General features: G+C 46.7%; 1 protein-coding gene across 1 annotated transcript; it reads right to left on the bottom strand.

Moving 5' to 3' along the window:
* Positions 1 to 4,454: 4,454 nt before the first annotated feature.
* SINHCAF (SIN3-HDAC complex associated factor) lies at positions 4,455 to 12,869 on the bottom strand. The gene is made up of 5 exons (XM_061566533.1): positions 12,669 to 12,869; positions 11,616 to 11,715; positions 9,736 to 9,862; positions 8,018 to 8,168; positions 4,455 to 6,264 (listed from the first exon to the last, which is right to left on the bottom strand). The coding sequence occupies exons 1-5, from the start codon at positions 12,794 to 12,796 to the stop codon at positions 6,021 to 6,023; spliced, it is 750 nt and encodes a 249-aa protein (XP_061422517.1). The 5' UTR covers positions 12,797 to 12,869; the 3' UTR covers positions 4,455 to 6,020.
* Between the last annotated feature and the right edge of the window lie 4,978 nt (positions 12,870 to 17,847).

Below are 17,847 nucleotides of genomic sequence, written 5' to 3'. Positions count from 1 at the left end.
CCAAGCTTTAAACACATCGGCAACAGACAACAAAAATGCTTGAAAAAGTCTTTATTAAAAAAAGCACATTAAACAGTTTAAAAATGCTTACAAAAATATTCCAGGTACAAAACTGTACAAAACTAGCAAAGGGAAACATTTAATTGCCTACTTTGATAAAGTGTCAAAACACTTTCTGACGCTCATTACTGCACAACGCGATTTAAAACAAATATGGGACCAAAACGGCCTGTCCCCACTTTCCAGATAAAACAAGTCTACATTAAACAGAAATACTGTGGCATAGAGAAAATCTCTCCTACAGACCGTTATCAGCAATGCCTCCAATAGAGAAATGTCAAGGCATGAACATGTACCTTTGAATAATCTCCAAAACAAATAAGACAGACGTGAGTTAAGCTGGACAAACCCAATTAACTATAAAGCTCTTTCCCAGGCATCCGTCCAGCCCAACATGGTTCGTGACGGTGGAAAAAAAATCACAAATCGATGAGTGCCGCATTAACTTTGTGAAATGATGCAGACTTTTATCGACTCTAAAAACATTTTTTATTTTACATTTATCCCATTTTTCATGGTACACTTTACATTTTTACCAACAATGATACTTAATTTATGTTACCAGTCATTTTTTTCAAGGAAATTATAAAATGTCCTTCTATGGCGCATACATGATAAACACAGCTCCAGCATGTGACACTGCAGCACTGCTTATTGAAGTCAATTTAAAGCAGCACCTTTCCTCTTTAAAGCACTTTGATGAGTTTTATTGCATTAAGTATTAAGACACATTGATACATTTCAGCACGCTCACCTACACCTCTCCCACCCCTACCCATGCCAGGCAGAGCAAAAATGATCTGAAATGCCATACTCCAAAGGCCAGATTGCAATGGTTTATCCCACTACCCTTTTTATCATTGACAGGTTTTGGTCAATTACGAAGCTGCCCACAATGCACTGCCAGCCAAACTCAAACAACAACTCTGCAGGTAAACCTGGTCAGGGGGAAAGGGTGGTAAGGAGATGATTACCGCAGGACATTTCTTATCGAGGAGTCAATGGGTGAGGTTCTCTTTAGGTAGCGTAAACCAGACGTGGTTTATTCCCAACAGCCTGGTTGGCAACTGGGAAGATGCGATCGGTACTAACACCCGAGTGTAAATGCTACTTCGAAACACGAGTAATTCAAGTCTCAAGACTTGCATTAGCGACTCGAAGAACAAATTTAAATGTTATTAAGCGGACATATTGCTTATCATTAATAATATTGAAGAGGGAAACAGTTTTCTAGCCTCCAGTTAGAAACGTGCGTTTAGAGTATTTGGCTGCAATACATTTCCACACGTTAAGCCTCTTCTGTGAGATGTCATTTGTGATAGCCAGGTCACTTCTGAAAAATAGCTATTTCGCTCAGCAGGCCTTACCTGATAAAACATAAAGTTTGCTTATTAAAATGACGGTGATTGTTCGTGACATGTCATTTGTTTAAATCGGCACATACGAGGCTTGATGTGGCTTTCCGAGGCTGAGATTTCAAACTGATATTCCGTTAAAATGGCTCACAATGTGAAAATGATATTTGTTCATAACATTAAAAAAATCTGAATAATAGACATTATGCAATGATTATATACACCAAATATTCAACTCAATAAATAAAGACTGCATTTTAAATTGAAAATATGAACAAATAGAAGTCATAACTGTAAACCCAAGCAATACAATTTTTCTCAACCAGAAAGAATAATTTAAAGCTTAAATATTAATAGACTGTGCAGATCCACTCCATCACAAAGCGCAGCCCTCCCAACTGTCACAAGAAGCTGCCATGAGCTCATTTGCTCAAAGTGAAGTTAAACAGTGTGAACTCTTATCACATGCATTCAGTAGGGCATCCCAAACAACACAAAATTGAGTTCAACGTCAAAACATTTACACAAATCGTTGTGCAGGTGTTTTTTAACCAACGATTTGCACAGCACCGAGCTGTTATCTCCAATCAGAGCGCCATATATTTGGATTGTTATTACATTTGTGAATCTTTGTGGCAGTCGAAAAAAACCCACCGTCGTTCATCGCGGCGAATGCATTCGCCGCCGTTACCCTTGACAGCGTCGCCACAGCCACGCGACTTTGTCCCAGCCGAACAGTCCCGCCGCCGCACGTACGAACACGCGTCGCTTTCTAAACCGGCCCCTCGAGCGATGTCTGCACTTGCGAGGCACGCGCCCACGTGTCACGCAACACGGCCACATGGGAAGTGCAACAACAAGAATCTAAACAAAGTTGCAATCAACACGAATGCAGACACCACGCTGCACTGCTTAACTTCATCTTCAGCCAGGAACACGTTCCTGATCACACGGAAGGAGAAACATTTACTATACTTCAGACTAAATAAGCTTCCCTTTGACCAAACTTAACAGTATAAATCAGCCAAAATAACCTGCGATGTTCAACACCAGTCAAGACTAAAAGCATCAGAATAGTTTAAAAGCCACTAATTATCTTTACACTGCTAATGAAGACCCTACACCAAGTGGCAGCATTTATATAAAGCATGGTAACAGTTCTTTAAACGTAATTGTAAATGACTATTTGATATCTCTTACTTTTAACCGTTTTCGAAGCGTTTCCCATGCAAAACAGAAATAAGCTCGACGAAATGTCTATGCTTAAAAGCACAGTGATATTATGAATCAACACCTTTCACGAGAAAATCTTCATTCGCTTTTAAATATTTTACACTACTCGCTAACATCTGCAGTTCCCCTCACCCAGAATCCCTGAACAAGGCGAGTCTGATGAAATTCTTGAAGTAGAAAAATACGAATGGCACTTAAAATGTTGCCGTCTATTTACACATAATTCAGTCCTGAGTTTGGTGTTTTTTAAAGATATTCGCCATTTCTCATCGTAATTTCCACGCGCACGCTAAACACCGCAGCAAGAGCCACAGGTCCGGGCCTTTTCCGTTTGTGTGTCGTGACCGTCACACATTCACTCAACCGAGCTTGATCTGCAAAAGGTGCGGGGGCCCCTGCACCTTTTGCAGATCACGCAGGAGGGCCTTGCATTAGGAGAACGTTTGCATCTGGAGGGGGCGTTACTACCCCGCTGTACAAAAGGCACGGGCGGAAAGCAATGAGGATGAAAAAAACGGTTGGTTGCAGCAAATGTACAAGGGAACACTGGGAAATTAATCCAGCCGCGCGCGCACACACAGGGACTCATCCGAAAGCGCCTGCTGGCAGCCAATCCTTTTGGTGCAGTACTCTTCAATACTAACAGGGGCAGCCATTCGCAGTGAATGTTACTGCACCAAAAACTGGTAGGGCTAAGACATAGATGTCAACATCGAGACCAGAGACTAGACATAAAACTCAACATTCACCCTAGGAAGACCTTGAAATCAATGATCGTATATCTCCGACACTGAACTCAATACCCACGCTATGGCCTCCGCCAATCGCCCAGCAAATACGTATTTCACACAATGGGGAAACGTCTATGCAGATGTTTTTTTGCGAATGCGGAAGTCAGTGTTGCTCTTCACATTATGGTTTTTTGCAAGCAAGATGAATTGATATTTAACATTTGGCCAGCCTCGATGTGAATTCGGACGTCCAAGTATTTTGAGAGCAACGGTTCTAATTGCAGGAGACGACAAAGTGTGTTGAAACGACCTTTAGGTTACATTGAGAAGCAACCACCGAAATAACAATAGGCCTGGCAGCATTCATGTAATAGGCAGATTGTTTCTAGTGTCCCTTGGAGACAGTGGGACTGCAGTGGGACGAAAACACAATTGGGCAGAGAACCACGGAGGGCAGTGTTCATACACAAATTGATCAAACAAAGTTGAGCGACTGTTGAGAACAAGTGAGGAAATCCTATCGCCATGACCACAAGCAATCGTGGCTCTAAATAAAAGGCAGATTTCTGACATTTAGATTCTTAAAAATAACACGAAAGATATAAAATACTGCTTCAAATCCAAAACTAATGCACAATAGCAAAACATGCTTGCTTCCCGAGGCACAGTCTTAGAGATCAGAGGTCTCAAACACCTGAGCCTGCAGTCATTGTTGCTCTAAATAAAACATTCCTTCGCTTATCAGCACAAAAACTCACCACATTCAATCTCCATCATCATCATCACCACCACCACCAAAACTACCTTTAAACCATACTCGTAGGTTTTTTCGGTAAAGTCACATAGGTAAAAAATAATAATAAAATAAGAATAAATGAAATAACTCAATTAAATAACGACGTTTCGGAGGCAACACAAGTCTCCGTCTTCAGGTGGGACCGTCACAGCCAAATTTACTGTATCAAGTGAAGAAAAATCCAGCAGACGATCTTAAATACTGGTTAAGGGGAGGAGCTTATCTAAATGTGGCAGTCAGGGACTGGGAGGGTGGGGGGAGTGGGCGGGACTAGAAGGGAAGGTCGTAATTTAATCGAGTTATTTTCATTATTTTATTATTATTAACCTACGTGACTTTACCGAAAAAAACCTAAGAGTATGAATCCTTGCAGTCACGAAAGCTTCAAATCTACCTTTAAACCACCGCTAGAGATAAGCTGCGTACCGGTATTTTCGCATTCTTCTTTCGAATGGATTAATAGCAGCAGATTAAAGATTTAGCTTGAGATTTCTGTTCAGATGCAGAGTGGATCTCGTACTTTCCTCCTTTAATAGAGCGAGGACAACAGCTGTTAACGATGTGGTCGAAGGTTTGGGATTCGTGGCTGCACTCGCAGGCCGCCAAATCTTTGATGCGCCATTTGTGCATCAGGTCCTGATTCGGTTGATGGTCGACCATTGGCGACGTGGAAGGTTGAACCGGGAGGTTCCATGGATAGACTGTGCAGATCCACACGATTTGTGGCGCATTAACAAATATAAATTACGTACGATATTTAAATCGAGTGAGCATGGCAGACAGCTTGAGCGCGCACGACAAAATCCAACACTGACACGTGAGTGGCTATGTGGCGCGGTCATGTGATCCAAGGGCTCATTAGGGGGCGTTTGGAAATGTGGCGCTAAACTAAGCGTAGTCTTAATTTCTATCGGAATTTAAAACAACCCTATACGGGTTTTGAGAGAATAAGATTTGTCATTGAGAAACGCTCTGGCGTGTAAAAATTAACGTTTTCGTACAGTAGTACCACATTTTCCACAGTAGTTCTAAGAAAGGCTGCAGTCAAAATGTCAATGAATACCCCATAAGTTAGCAGTACAGATTGTGTACAGCATTTGTCAAAAATTACTCCCAAAAACCAAGGTAATGACGATACGAATTTACTCGTTTACACACCGATGATGAATGCGTTGAGTTTTTTTTAAGACCTCCTTATCAATCCAAATTAAAGGTTTTCTCTTACATTGCCTCCATTTCAGTGGACAATAAACAAACCACTACCTATGCAAAATGTTAAACAAAGCGATGACTTTGTAGAATTTCACAATGACGTCCGAGTACGCTTCCTCTAGGTGACGATGGCAAGACACGAAAATTAACAAACCTCTGCACCTGGATATTTGTATTTGAATGCTTTGTGAATTAAAGATTGCACTGCACGAAGCATCTCTGTGTCTGTACATCGATCGGCAGGCCCAATCGGTGAACCCTGATCAGCACAATCTGGATTGCCAATTGTAACCAACGCATTGCAAATACAGCAGCAGGTGAACCGCTCGTTTACTCGGACGCCTAACTTGTATGCATGCATGTACGTACGTTGAACTTCTTTCGCACCGTACGAAGTCAACCGTGCTAATCGGACGGTGTGGCTTATTGTTGTCTTGCACGTTTCCCCACCACAGTCTACGGCTGCACACCCCACCCCCAATGCCTCACAGCTGCTCGTTTCGATTTGGAAATATAAAACACGTGTGCACGCACGCACTCACTCACTCGACACACAACACACACGCACCACAGTCCATGCTCTGACTGGAAGGAGGCAGGGAAGGCGCGGCGGTTGCTTGCGCAGTTGCCGTTTCACCAGTCCTCCTCCTCGTCGTGGTGGAGCTGCGGTGCTACGGGATTGACGGCGAGGGCGGTAGCGGCCGCTGGGTTGCCGGTTATGGCAGTTGCGGTGGCGATGGCGGTGGCGGCGATGACGGGGGTAGCGGGGGGCGGCACGGCCGGGGGGCGGCCCCCGCAGCACGGCTTAAAGAGGTGCGGGTCAATGAGCACCTCCCCGCACAGCCCCATGTACACGATGCCGCAGCACACCTTCTGCCTGAAAGCGATGAAAACGGCGAAACAACTTCAGTGTCATTACAGTCGATCAAAGGCTGTTTCGGATACATACCCGATTCAACATTAAGGCTGCCAACTAGATAGCTAGCGAGGTATTTCATCACCTTCATCGCAGCGTAGGGTTTTTTTGCGGTTGTGCTTCGTAGCTCTCCCAATTGTTTTAAATGTAATAGGTACATATACATGTTAATCTTTTTTTTTGCACCGTACACAGCCAACCGTGATAATCAGAGGTGCGGGAAATAGCTTAGGCTACCAAGGGTGAGCAGCGGTTACATATAAGGTAGAGTGTTGAATAATGCGCACAGCATAAAGCAACTTCATTTCTGTCCTGAACTAAAATGTGTACTCTGTAAAGTATTGTAACAACCTAAGCACACTTTTTTTTTACAAATTACAGAATAAATTATCTCCTTGTCAACTCCACGACCACTGTCCGTGCACGCAATTGACCTGCAGCTGACAAACTGGCCAAGGTGCACAGAAACTGTAACATGCGGATTCAAACTATAAACTATTGTTACTTTACCAGGTAAGGCCCACTGAGCTATGTAGCTCTTTTTCTGAAGCGACCTGGCCACAAATGCTAGCTCAACAATGGCGTATCATGTGTAAATTTACAGCAGTCAAATACTCTCAACGCATGTTTCTAAATGTGGAGGGAAAAACTGAAAGACCCGGAGAAAAATCCACACGACGACAGGGAAAACAAGCAATCTCCAAATATACAGGCGTCAGGGTCAGGATCAAACCCACGACTTCCTGTATACCAAGCTAGGTAATTAACCTTTTGGAGAGACCCAGGGAGAGAGACACCCATCCAGGGAGAGAGAGACCCAGGGAGAGAGACACCCAGGGAGAGAGACACCCAGGGAGAGAGACACCCAGGGAGAGAGCGACCTAGGGAGAAAGACACCCAGGGAGAGAGACACCCAGGGAGAGAGACACCCAGGGAGAAAGACACCCAGGGAGAGAGACACCCAGGGAGAAAGACACCCAGGGAGAGAGACACCCAGGGAGAGAGACACCCAGGGAGAGAGACATCCAGGGAGGGAGACACCCAGGGAGAGAGACACCCAGGGAGAGAGACACCCAGGGAGAGAGACACCCAGGGAGAGAGACACCCAGGGAGAAAGACACCCAGGGAGAGAGACACCCAGGGAGAGAGACACCCAGGGAGAGAGACACCCAGGGAGAGAGACCACCCAGGGAGAGAGACACCCAGGGAGAGAGACACCCAGGGAGAGAGACACCCAGGGAGAGAGACACCCAGGGAGAGAGACACCCAGGGAGAGAGACACCCAGGGAGAGAGACACCCAGGGAGAGAGACACCCAGGGAGAGAGACACCCAGGGAGAGAGCGACCTAGGGAGAGAGACACCCAGGGAGAGAGACACCCAGGGAGAGAGACACCCAGGGAGAGAGACACCCAGGGAGAGAGAGACACCCAGGGAGAGAGAGACACCCAGGGAGAGAGACACCCAGGGAGAGAGACACCCAGGGAGAGAGCGACCTAGGGAGAGAGACACCCAGGGAGAGAGACACCCAGGGAGGGAGACACCCAGGGAGAGAAAGACCCAGGGAGGGAGACACCCAGGGAGAGACACCCAGGGAGAGACACCCAGGGAGAGAGAGACCCAGGGAGAGAGAGACACCCAGGGAGAGACACCCAGGGAGAGAGACACCCAGGGAGGGAGACACCCAGGGAGAGAGACCCAAGCGCTGGGACCGACCTCTTCCAGTAGGAGCGGTCGAGGCAGGCGAGGGCTGGGTCGGGCGTGCTGGAGGGGCCCAGCTCCACGTCGGAGCCCTCGTCCGAGTGGGGGCTGTAGCTGGGTGACTGCGACGGCGATGCACTCGACGCGGTGCTGTGCGCATCCGAGCCTGTCGCACACGTAACACAGGTAAAGATCCCCCGTGTAGCCTCTAACAGACTGTTGGGGCGAGCGCCGCTGTTAGCGAGCACACTATGAATGTTGGTACGGTGCACGAAGGGGGTGTGGGTAGTGTGGCGAGAATCACGGTCCGCCTTATTTTTAAATCCTTTATATTAAGTTCGCTTGCTTGCTTAGGACTGTGCAAATCTTTCGGTCGTTTTTTAACCCACTTCCCGTGATCCAATCGAGCTGACATTTTGCACACAGACTCGTTGTGCGTGACAATGCATTTTCGTGAAAAAAAAAATTCCAAAATTTTACACTGTTTAGGGAAACATTTTTAATATTTAATTACCAATTGTTTAATGCTGCTAGACAATCATCTGACCCATAGGTGGCAGCCATCTCAAGCCAGAGGACGAGAGGACTCTAGCCACCCCGATGCCACGCATATAAAGGATTTATAGTGAAAAACGTTGTTTTTACGGGTTAATTTTTATTCCCAATGCTGAAGTTTAGACACCACACCAGGTGCTTATTTAAGGCCGATTCAACGTAGGGGAGGAGCAGGACCGGTTCAGATAATTATACTGCTGGGGCAGACCCTGGGGACAATTACGATTGTAATTGTATCATCCATCACGAACTCTCAGCGGAACGTAATTATAATTTTAGCATAAAATGTTGCTGCTTTTATATATATTCATCTAAATGTAAAGAATATAAAAGGGTGTTAACATAATTATTGCAATGCTGCATTAAGACAAACGTATTGTGTTTCTATAGGAATGTGGCTATTAAGGCACAACAAACACCGATTCTATTTGCTTTACGGTCTTCCGTAAACATGTTCAAGCACACGGCGAGCACGCACTTTGAATATTTAACTTTTAAGGTATTTTTTTTCTTGTTTTCCTGTTACACTCATGGCTGCTGATGTGTTTTCACAATTTATACTCCCCTGTCATGCAAAATCAGCCGCTCAAAACGAGGTTGCTTGGATTTGATCCATCAACTGGCCTACCACTTCCGTTATCAGAAACTGGCTCACTTGCTGATCGCAGCTGGCGCACCCGTTTCTAAACATCGCCACGGTCTATACGGAAGCAGACGAAAGGAAAATTGAGCGTCCGTATTTCCTGCCAGCTTAGCTAGGGTCTTGTACCAGGGACTTACACCAGTGAGGCTTCATGGACCTGGTAAAGGCCAATGATGGTTCCATCAAGATTAGGATTTGAATTGTGCTTCGTGTATTGACGGACTGCACAGCATATGCACCCCCCAACAGCACACCTGGGGTCAAACTTAATTACAAATGAGCAACTTTTTTTTTAAAGAGAAGAACACTCTGGCTGGAACACCTCAATAATGTGAACAACAGAACCAACTAAAGTCACCCGTGCATATTTACTATGTCTAACCATGAGCGATGCGCAATATGAAAAACAACAAAGCACACTATTAAATACTTATTTTGCCGCGCTTTGAGATGTACTGCACAGGATGGGTGGCATAAATAATACATTACGATGGCGACGATGATGGTGAAAAACACAGCCCAGGGCTCGACTCACTTTGTCTCTTGAGCTGCTGCTTGATGCGGTGAATCTGGCCCACACTCTTGGGTCCAACGAACGGGGACTTCATTTTTTTGGGCTTCATTGCCACCTTCAGCCCAGGGCCAGCCCTTGCATCAACCACCTGACAACACACACAGCCCATGTATCAACCACTGGACCCCCACACAACACCAACACACACAGCCCATGTATCAACCAATGGACCCCCACACAACACCAATACACACAGCCCATGTATCAACCACCGGACCCCCACACAACACCAATACACACAGCCCCAAGCATGACCCACCTGGCCACAAAACAACAACCGCCATTCGCCACCAAGTGGCGGTGACGTCACCACGACGCTTGTGCCAGGCTATGTGCACCTTGAGGCCACGTGAAGTGTCGAACACCCGCTGGCAGGAGTTAACAGGGCAGACCCAGCATGTGCCACAGGTCGACTGACTGAGACGACTGGCTGATGCACCACCTGTACCCCCTACTGTGCCAACTTGCTGTGCTTTAGCCACCCAGTGCTCCGCTCGTTGTTGAGCGTCGCTCCTCTGCCCCCTCTGTTGTTGTTGGAGGGCGACTGCCCCCAACTTGCCGAGTAGCGTCCATCACGAGCCTCCTTCAATTAGGCCGATCTTGACACCGCTGGTACCAGTCATCGGCAAGTCCACTCAGCTCCACGTCCTCCTGTACCACATCACTCCATCTCTTCTCTAGCACGTGCCGCACCCGTTTAGTCCCCTCGATCCGGCTGAACAAAAGCTGTTAAGGCATACGGTGGCTGGGCATGTGGGCTACATGACCCAGCCAAGGCAGCCTTGCCTGCCGGAGGAGCTCACTGATGGGACTTTGTCCGGATCTTTCAAGGATTTGTGAGCTCCTCACACAATCCAGCCTGGTTAAACCCAGGATGGATCGTAGGCAGGCCAGCCAAAATGTTTCTAACCGGCGAAGATGTTCCATTACAGGGGTCCACGTTTCGCAAGCATAGAAGAGGGAGAGAATGACCGTGGCCGAGAAGACCTCAAGCTTCGTGCAGAGCGATAGACCAGGTAGCTTCCACACAGCGTTACGCAACCGATGAAAAGATAATACCGCTTGACTGATTCGGAGTGAGACCTCTGCTGTTAAACCGGAGCCGGTCATGAGCACACTGCCAAGGTATGGGAACTCTCCATTCTCTCTACAACTGCCCCATCACCAATTGGGAGTTGTGGGTGTGGAGTGTCCGATGGTACAAAATGGTTGAGCAATAGGGAGCCATCCCTTAACCGCACCCGGGCATCGATCAGCCTCCCATTATATCTGTACCTGGCCACACACACACCTAGCATCAACCACCTGGCCACAAACATGCATATACCCAAATAAAGTTACACCAAACCACGAAGGGAAAATTCACACGAGAACCACCTGTTACATGGTTTTGTATCTGTAGGTCTCTGTGCGTGTGTATGTGTTGGTATCGCAGGCAGCACAGGTGGTGACATATCAGTCATCTCAGTCAATTATAACCGATAACATCTTAGTCTGTGAGCAAGCCTTCGACACTTAGCTCAGCCTCAAAGTGTACCCAGCCTGGTGCAAGAGATCCGGTGGCGTCACCGTTACCGAGTGGCTGTTGTATTTGCATGTGCGTCTATGTACAGCTGCACTCATGCACCCTCTGCACGCATGCACCCTCTGCACGCATGCACCCTCTGCACGCATGCACCCTCTGCACGCATGCACCCTCTGCACGCATGCACCCTCTGCACGCATGCACCCTCTGCACGCATGCACCCTCTGCACGCATGCACCCTCTGCACGCATGCACCCTCTGCACACATGCCTGTGAATGCGTGTGCATGCGTGCGAGTCGATCTGGCGTCTCTCACGTGATTCCAGTTGCGAGTGGACCCCGCTGGAAGCTTCTTGCACCTCTTGACGAGCAGCACGCAGGCATTGCAGATGTCTCCAGTGCGCGCCTCCGTGAGCCTGAGGACATAGCGCCGCCAAGACGGACCCACGCACAGTCACGACGTACAGCTCTGGACTAGCTTTGGGGAGAAAGCCCAAGGTATTTTCTCCTACGCAGATAAAACACGATGTGATGCAGCCAACCCCCTGAGGTGTCAGTCTGAGAAAAACCAAGCAAATTGGTGATGGCATTCAATTAAAGGGGAGGCAAAGCAAAAAACAAGGAGCTCTATTTTATATTACAGACAGGTACCCAGGCTGTCAGACGTTATTTTTAAGCTCTGGTAATTATAAATAATCGTTCTACTGTCTTTTGAGGCACACTGCCATAGCACCCTCTTGTAACGTCAGGGGAAATACTGGAAATCATTCTAGTTACACTATGATAACCGCACCATACATATGCACAAGAAAGAGATTTAGCCACAACACGAACTCAGGGTGTTGAGGGCTGGAGTTTGAAAGCCATATTGGTGACGTTGCCCCATATCTGGGAGTCTGGATTCCAGAGGTGGATCACGCATTTTTCCAATAATCATATTTCAGCTCCTGTACTGCTGTGGCTTCACATTGCTTTGCTATTTCGGTAGAACAGCAGCCAGATGTTTTGTTGGGATGCATCTCTGCTCATCAGCAGGCAGTGCCCCAGGACTACCGTTTTAAAGAACACTGCTTCTTCAGCATCACTGTCAGTCGCCCACCCAAACCATGGCAGCAGCAGATGTGGATATCTGATGCACAAATGGAAAGTAAAAAAGTTCTCCAGTAGCGTGCAACCATGGTCATCCAGAACAGATAGTACAACGTATATCGACGCAATGTCCCAAGAGATCTACAGATACGAAGGAGACATCGTGGTGATACACTCTGCTGGCTCCTGGCGCGGTTATCTGGCTTCAAGCACCTGAATGTAAAATTGTAGTTGTCACTCTGCATCTACATCAGCCGTTAGAAAGAGGACGACAACCCACCCAAAGCAGCTCTTGAATTCGCCCTGGTAACGCCGGCTGTCCGTGAAGCGAGAGCTCGAAGACTTGGCCTTGCAGATGCAGCATCCGTCAGTGCTGCGATACATTTTGGGACGGTGGAAACCGAACATGGTGGTGTGCAGCGGTGGAGGGTGGGGGGGGGGGGGCACGGGGGCCCGGCGATCCACACGGCTCTGCGACGAGCTCTGCCTGGGGAGGGGAGCAGCGCACAAGGGCAGAGGGATCAGCAGCGGGCTCGAGGTACAGTCCGTTCTCGTATAGAGAACACCACTTTATGGAAAAATTGCGTTATAATAAATAATATATGGTAAGCATAGTCCGTGATAACGCGTGAGATGTGTACGCAGGCTGGACAAAGACTGAGGCACCTGGGTTGCATCCAGAAGCATCCCGCCTCGTATGATGCTACTCCGAGGCAGCCGTACAACCCGCTTATTCTTACTCGCACGACGTAGTTCCAGTCGCTCGATCACGTAATATCCAATTCCCATCCGCGTTATATATATAAAAAAAAGTGTTCCCCAACACATTCATCGCGTCATATCCAATTTGCGTTACGAAAACAACATATAGCAGAACGGGCTGTACCACGAGCAAGAGCCGAATGAGAGACGAAATGCATCTCTGTCAAGAACGACCCGCCAAGTGGGGCAGACGCTCATCCGGGTGAACGAACACGGAATCAAAATGGGATTGCCGTACAACAGCATGGCGGGACCCCGGGGTCCTGAATAAACGGAAGTCAAAATCGTAATTAATTCCATTTATTTTTGGCGACTCCGTCCCACCACGCACATAAACGCCGCGACCCACCTGGCGCGGATGATTCTGTTGTCATGTCGTCCAAGCGCAGCGAGGACGAATGCGTAGAAGAAACAAAACTTTGAAAAACATTGCCGTATCGTTCGCTTTCAACAGACATAAAATGACGTCGCAACGCAGTTTATGCAAGAGCCGGGAGCTTATGGCAACCTGGGGTCCCGCCATAAGGTTCACTTGTGCTCAAACGTCTGTGCCAACCTGTGTATAGACTCTTTAAGAGATTTATCACGAATTGTGCATCAGCTGGAGGCAGTGAGTGGGGTTCATAGTGCCTTGTCCTAGTGGAGAGTAATGTAGGTATGATGTTGAACTTCTTTCACACCGTATGTAGCCGATATTGGAAGTGGCTCTGCCTGCCCCCCTATCCACTCCCCCAAACGAATAACCAGTGGTGGAGTATGGTCAAACAAGTGGCACTGCCGACACAGCGCAGGAAGTAGGTTAAACAGTAGGATTGACAAATGGCCGGAAATTATTACATGATTAAGCCACAACTGTGCTTTAAGAGTCACAAGGTGAAGAGGCATCATATCCAACAGGAACATCATGTCATCAGTAAATGGCCCTTGACACTACAGAACTACTTCTGGAGTAATTGTAATTTGTAAAAATTCCAGATTAAATCATTTAAATATCGCTTTGACCGTCACACGACGAACCTCTCAAATCCCGAGTGAGCAGGAAAATTGTGCCCGCTACACTGTCGACCAGGTCACTTGAAGAAATATCACAGGTAACTCTGCAACATCCGCTTCCGTAGGCCGTTCGCCAACAAGAAGGCTTCCGCACTGCTCTGTGAGAAAGACCCGTATGGATACGTCGTCTCGTGACATGATGGCACAATTGAGATAAAATTGTGGGGGGGGGGGGGGATTCCAATATGTCTGTATATATATAATTTTTTAAAGGTAAACTCGCAGAGTTTGACTTTGAAGCGAGATGGACGGTGCCGTGCGTCGAGGTGACGCTGCGCAAGGCTCCTGCCCCGTGGTTTCCGAGCGGTTGGACCGGTTTGTGTAACCGCTAGACGGCTCCGCTGCATACCCCTCCGCCCCAACACCCCCGTCAGGCGCAGATGGACACAGCCCGTCACACCCAGACACCACCGCTGCGCCACACACCACGAGACAACACCGCAGCTGCAAGACCACGTTATATTGCTTAGGTAGCCTCGACAGCCACAAAGATGGATCAGACTTGACTTCAGACCGTGCTGTTAGCGCTCGGCCACAAAACTGCTAGACGGACCAGACTATAGCATTACACTCTATCACGGATACGCAACAGGTTTATACCATTATGCTTTACCACTGCTACATATCAGATTTCATGTATAAAATCAGGTTACAGATAAACCATCCTACTGATAAACATGCTGAATAAAGATAAACGTTATCCTACCGTTAAGCTCGTATCAATATCATCATAATCATCCTCAAGACATCACCTATCCACTGCTGATTTACTCTTGCTATTGCTATGTCTCAGCGCAATTCTCAACATGTATCGCTCCCCATATGCTCTCCTTTGTGCACTTCTTATTTTCTTTTCACTGTCTTTGACAAGTGTCCAAGACTTTGGAGCCATACGCCAAAGCAATAAAATATGGACCGAGTGAGGACGTTCCTCCAAAGGCACACTGGGCATGGTCGATTTCACCATCAAGAGTATGTCTCCTCTATTGTGCGTGCCGTCTGCAATGTCCACCTCATATGTATTGCGTGAGCTGTTGTAATCAATTGTAACATCTCGTTTGGAATATGTATGTATGTTGAACTTACTTCACACCGTACGTAGCCAGCCGTGCTAATCGGAGATGCGGGGGAAGGCCAATAATGTAAACACAAAAAGTAGTTCTATAGAAATGCATTTTCAATCCAGATTTAAAAGTGCATTGCTCCAGTGGCTTCCGAATATCGGAAGAGTTCCAGACGGCTACAAAAGTGTGCGATGCAGTGACCGTCTTTGTTTGATGGTTGAATTTCACAGTATACTGTCCCCGTCTCGTCTATGGTCTCATTCGTACTGTATATCCCATGGGTGCTTTTGCACCACTGTATTTTGTTTAGTTTGCACTCGTACACGAATATCCCCGGTACAAGCGAATACACACCTACTGAAAAACCAGACCAATGGAAAACAAGACCAGACTACTGATAAACTAGAATACACAGAAGAGCCAGACGACTGCAGCATTGCACTGTTCCACAAGGCTACAGACCGTGCCTAATGCCCATGGGTACCGTTATACACCAGGGAAGTGCTACACAACAGAGCCGACCTACACTGCGCAGCCAGATCACCCTATTTGCGCAGACAATTCCGCAATTACAGTATCATCAGAATGTTTGCCTGGCGGCCCTTTGATTGGTGAAAACCCACTGCCGGTGTCTTTGTTATTCCCCTACATTAACATTAGCTGCCCCACCCATGCTGCTGACACAACTTGGGCTATGCACATTTTTTTACTTTACAAACAGTTTGCCTTTAGAGGCTAACCCCCCCCTCCCTTTTCCTGATGATGACCGCTTGTGTTGAGATCGAAACGTCGTAGTTTTTTGTTATTTTCTTTGCACCTATCTAGGTGACTTTACCGAAAGACCCAAAGAATATCATCAGAATGTTTATCCTGGAGGAATGTGATGAGCTTTTAAGCTATTTTTCACAGATGTTCAGCAGGGGCAGGAAACTAAACGACATGTCTCGGGCCGTGTTCGCGAACACAAGGCAGATCTGAAACAAGGTAGGACCAAATTTTAGCGACCCCGGTGAACAGAGGGTGATGGTGAAATGTATGGCAATGATTATGGGCGATATGCATGCTTATACAAATACAGGATGCACAATAGATTTGAATCCGTGCACAAACACATGTACAGACAGCCCTTTTGTAAATCCATGCAGTATGGGTCATGGGGGATATTTAAACATACTTCACCACGCCGGTCAGTACAGGTTGGGGAAGGCAGGGGAATATTTAGAGCTAGTAGGACTGCATATGGCTGCTGTAGCCCGCATGAGCCTATAACATCTGTTATGCATGGTGATCGGCTAACCAAGAACTATCCAGACTAAATCATTGCTTAGCTTTCAAGATCTGACGAGATCGGCCGAATTCCATGCGATTCGACCATGGGCGCATTTTGTTGTGTACATGCATTTACAAATATACACAGACCCGACACCCACGCGCACATAATATACGAAATTCCACATTACTATAGACGGAGGTTGGCGTTTAAAAAATAACATAAAAACACGGATGACTATAACCAAACTTTGGAAATACTGTACCACTTTCCCGAGTATCAGTCCATCATCTGCAAACAAGGCTCATGTTGATCTTTGTGCATCACTTCCTTCATCGAAAGTGGTGCAGCGTCTGCAGTTGTACTCCGTTTAGAAACATGCATTTAGATAATTTAGCTGCTATAAATTTCCACATGAGCCACTTTGTTGAGCTATCATTTGTGGCCAGGTCACTTCTAAAATAGCTCAGTGGGCTTTACCTGGTAAAAAGAAAAGTTGTATTTGTATATATGTTTTAAGTTCTTTGTTTACCTTCCACATTATACTTTGAGCTCCTCTGGTGTTTTTGTAATGTTTGTTGTTGTAACGTTCTTACCCGCCCCTGTGAAAAGAGCATTAGAACTCATCGCATTCCTCCAGTATGAATCAATATTCCGATTAGCGACACGACTGCGGTGATAATGCCAAGATAGATGATTGACATTACAGGCATCAAGAGTGCGTGGTTCTCTAATCCACGTGTTCCTCTCAGTCTCAATCTAGTCATTCCGAGCACACATTTCTTCACGATTTTATGCCACTATATACTTGAAGTTTACATTTACATCGTCAATACACGTCGAAGATTTATTTATACTGGAGCAAACACGATTTTTTCCACAGATGTCCAGTAGGGGAAGGCAAGAACGTGATAACAAAAATACGATAGTCATGCAAAGAATTGGAAAGGTAAATAAATCACCCAAAAACACAGATACTGAAATAACTTTCAGTAGTTATCGAGCACCAATGAAGTACAAGCAGCGTGGAACACCGCATCGTGGAAAATGCCAAGGCCACATGCTCACCCACACAGCACAGGGTATGTGTCAACGTTGTCTCCCATCACACCACAGGTTTGAGGCCCAGTCTACCTACGGCCGCATTAGTAACCCTTTGATAAAAATTAACCCGTAAAAACAAAGTTTTTCACTATAAATCCTTTAAATGCGTGGCGGCTAGAGTCCTCTCGTCCTCTGGCTTGAGATGGCTGCCACCTATGGGTCAGATGATTGTCTGCCAGCATTAAGCAATTGGTAATTAAATATTT

Source organism: Lethenteron reissneri, chromosome 37, assembly GCF_015708825.2.
Source record: "Lethenteron reissneri isolate LAM-NWPU_2019-01 chromosome 37, ASM1570882v1, whole genome shotgun sequence".
NCBI classification, from domain to species: domain Eukaryota; kingdom Metazoa; phylum Chordata; class Hyperoartia; order Petromyzontiformes; family Petromyzontidae; genus Lethenteron; species Lethenteron reissneri.
The sequence above is the reverse complement of the archived record's forward strand: the minus strand, read 5'-3'. Positions and strand labels throughout refer to the sequence as shown.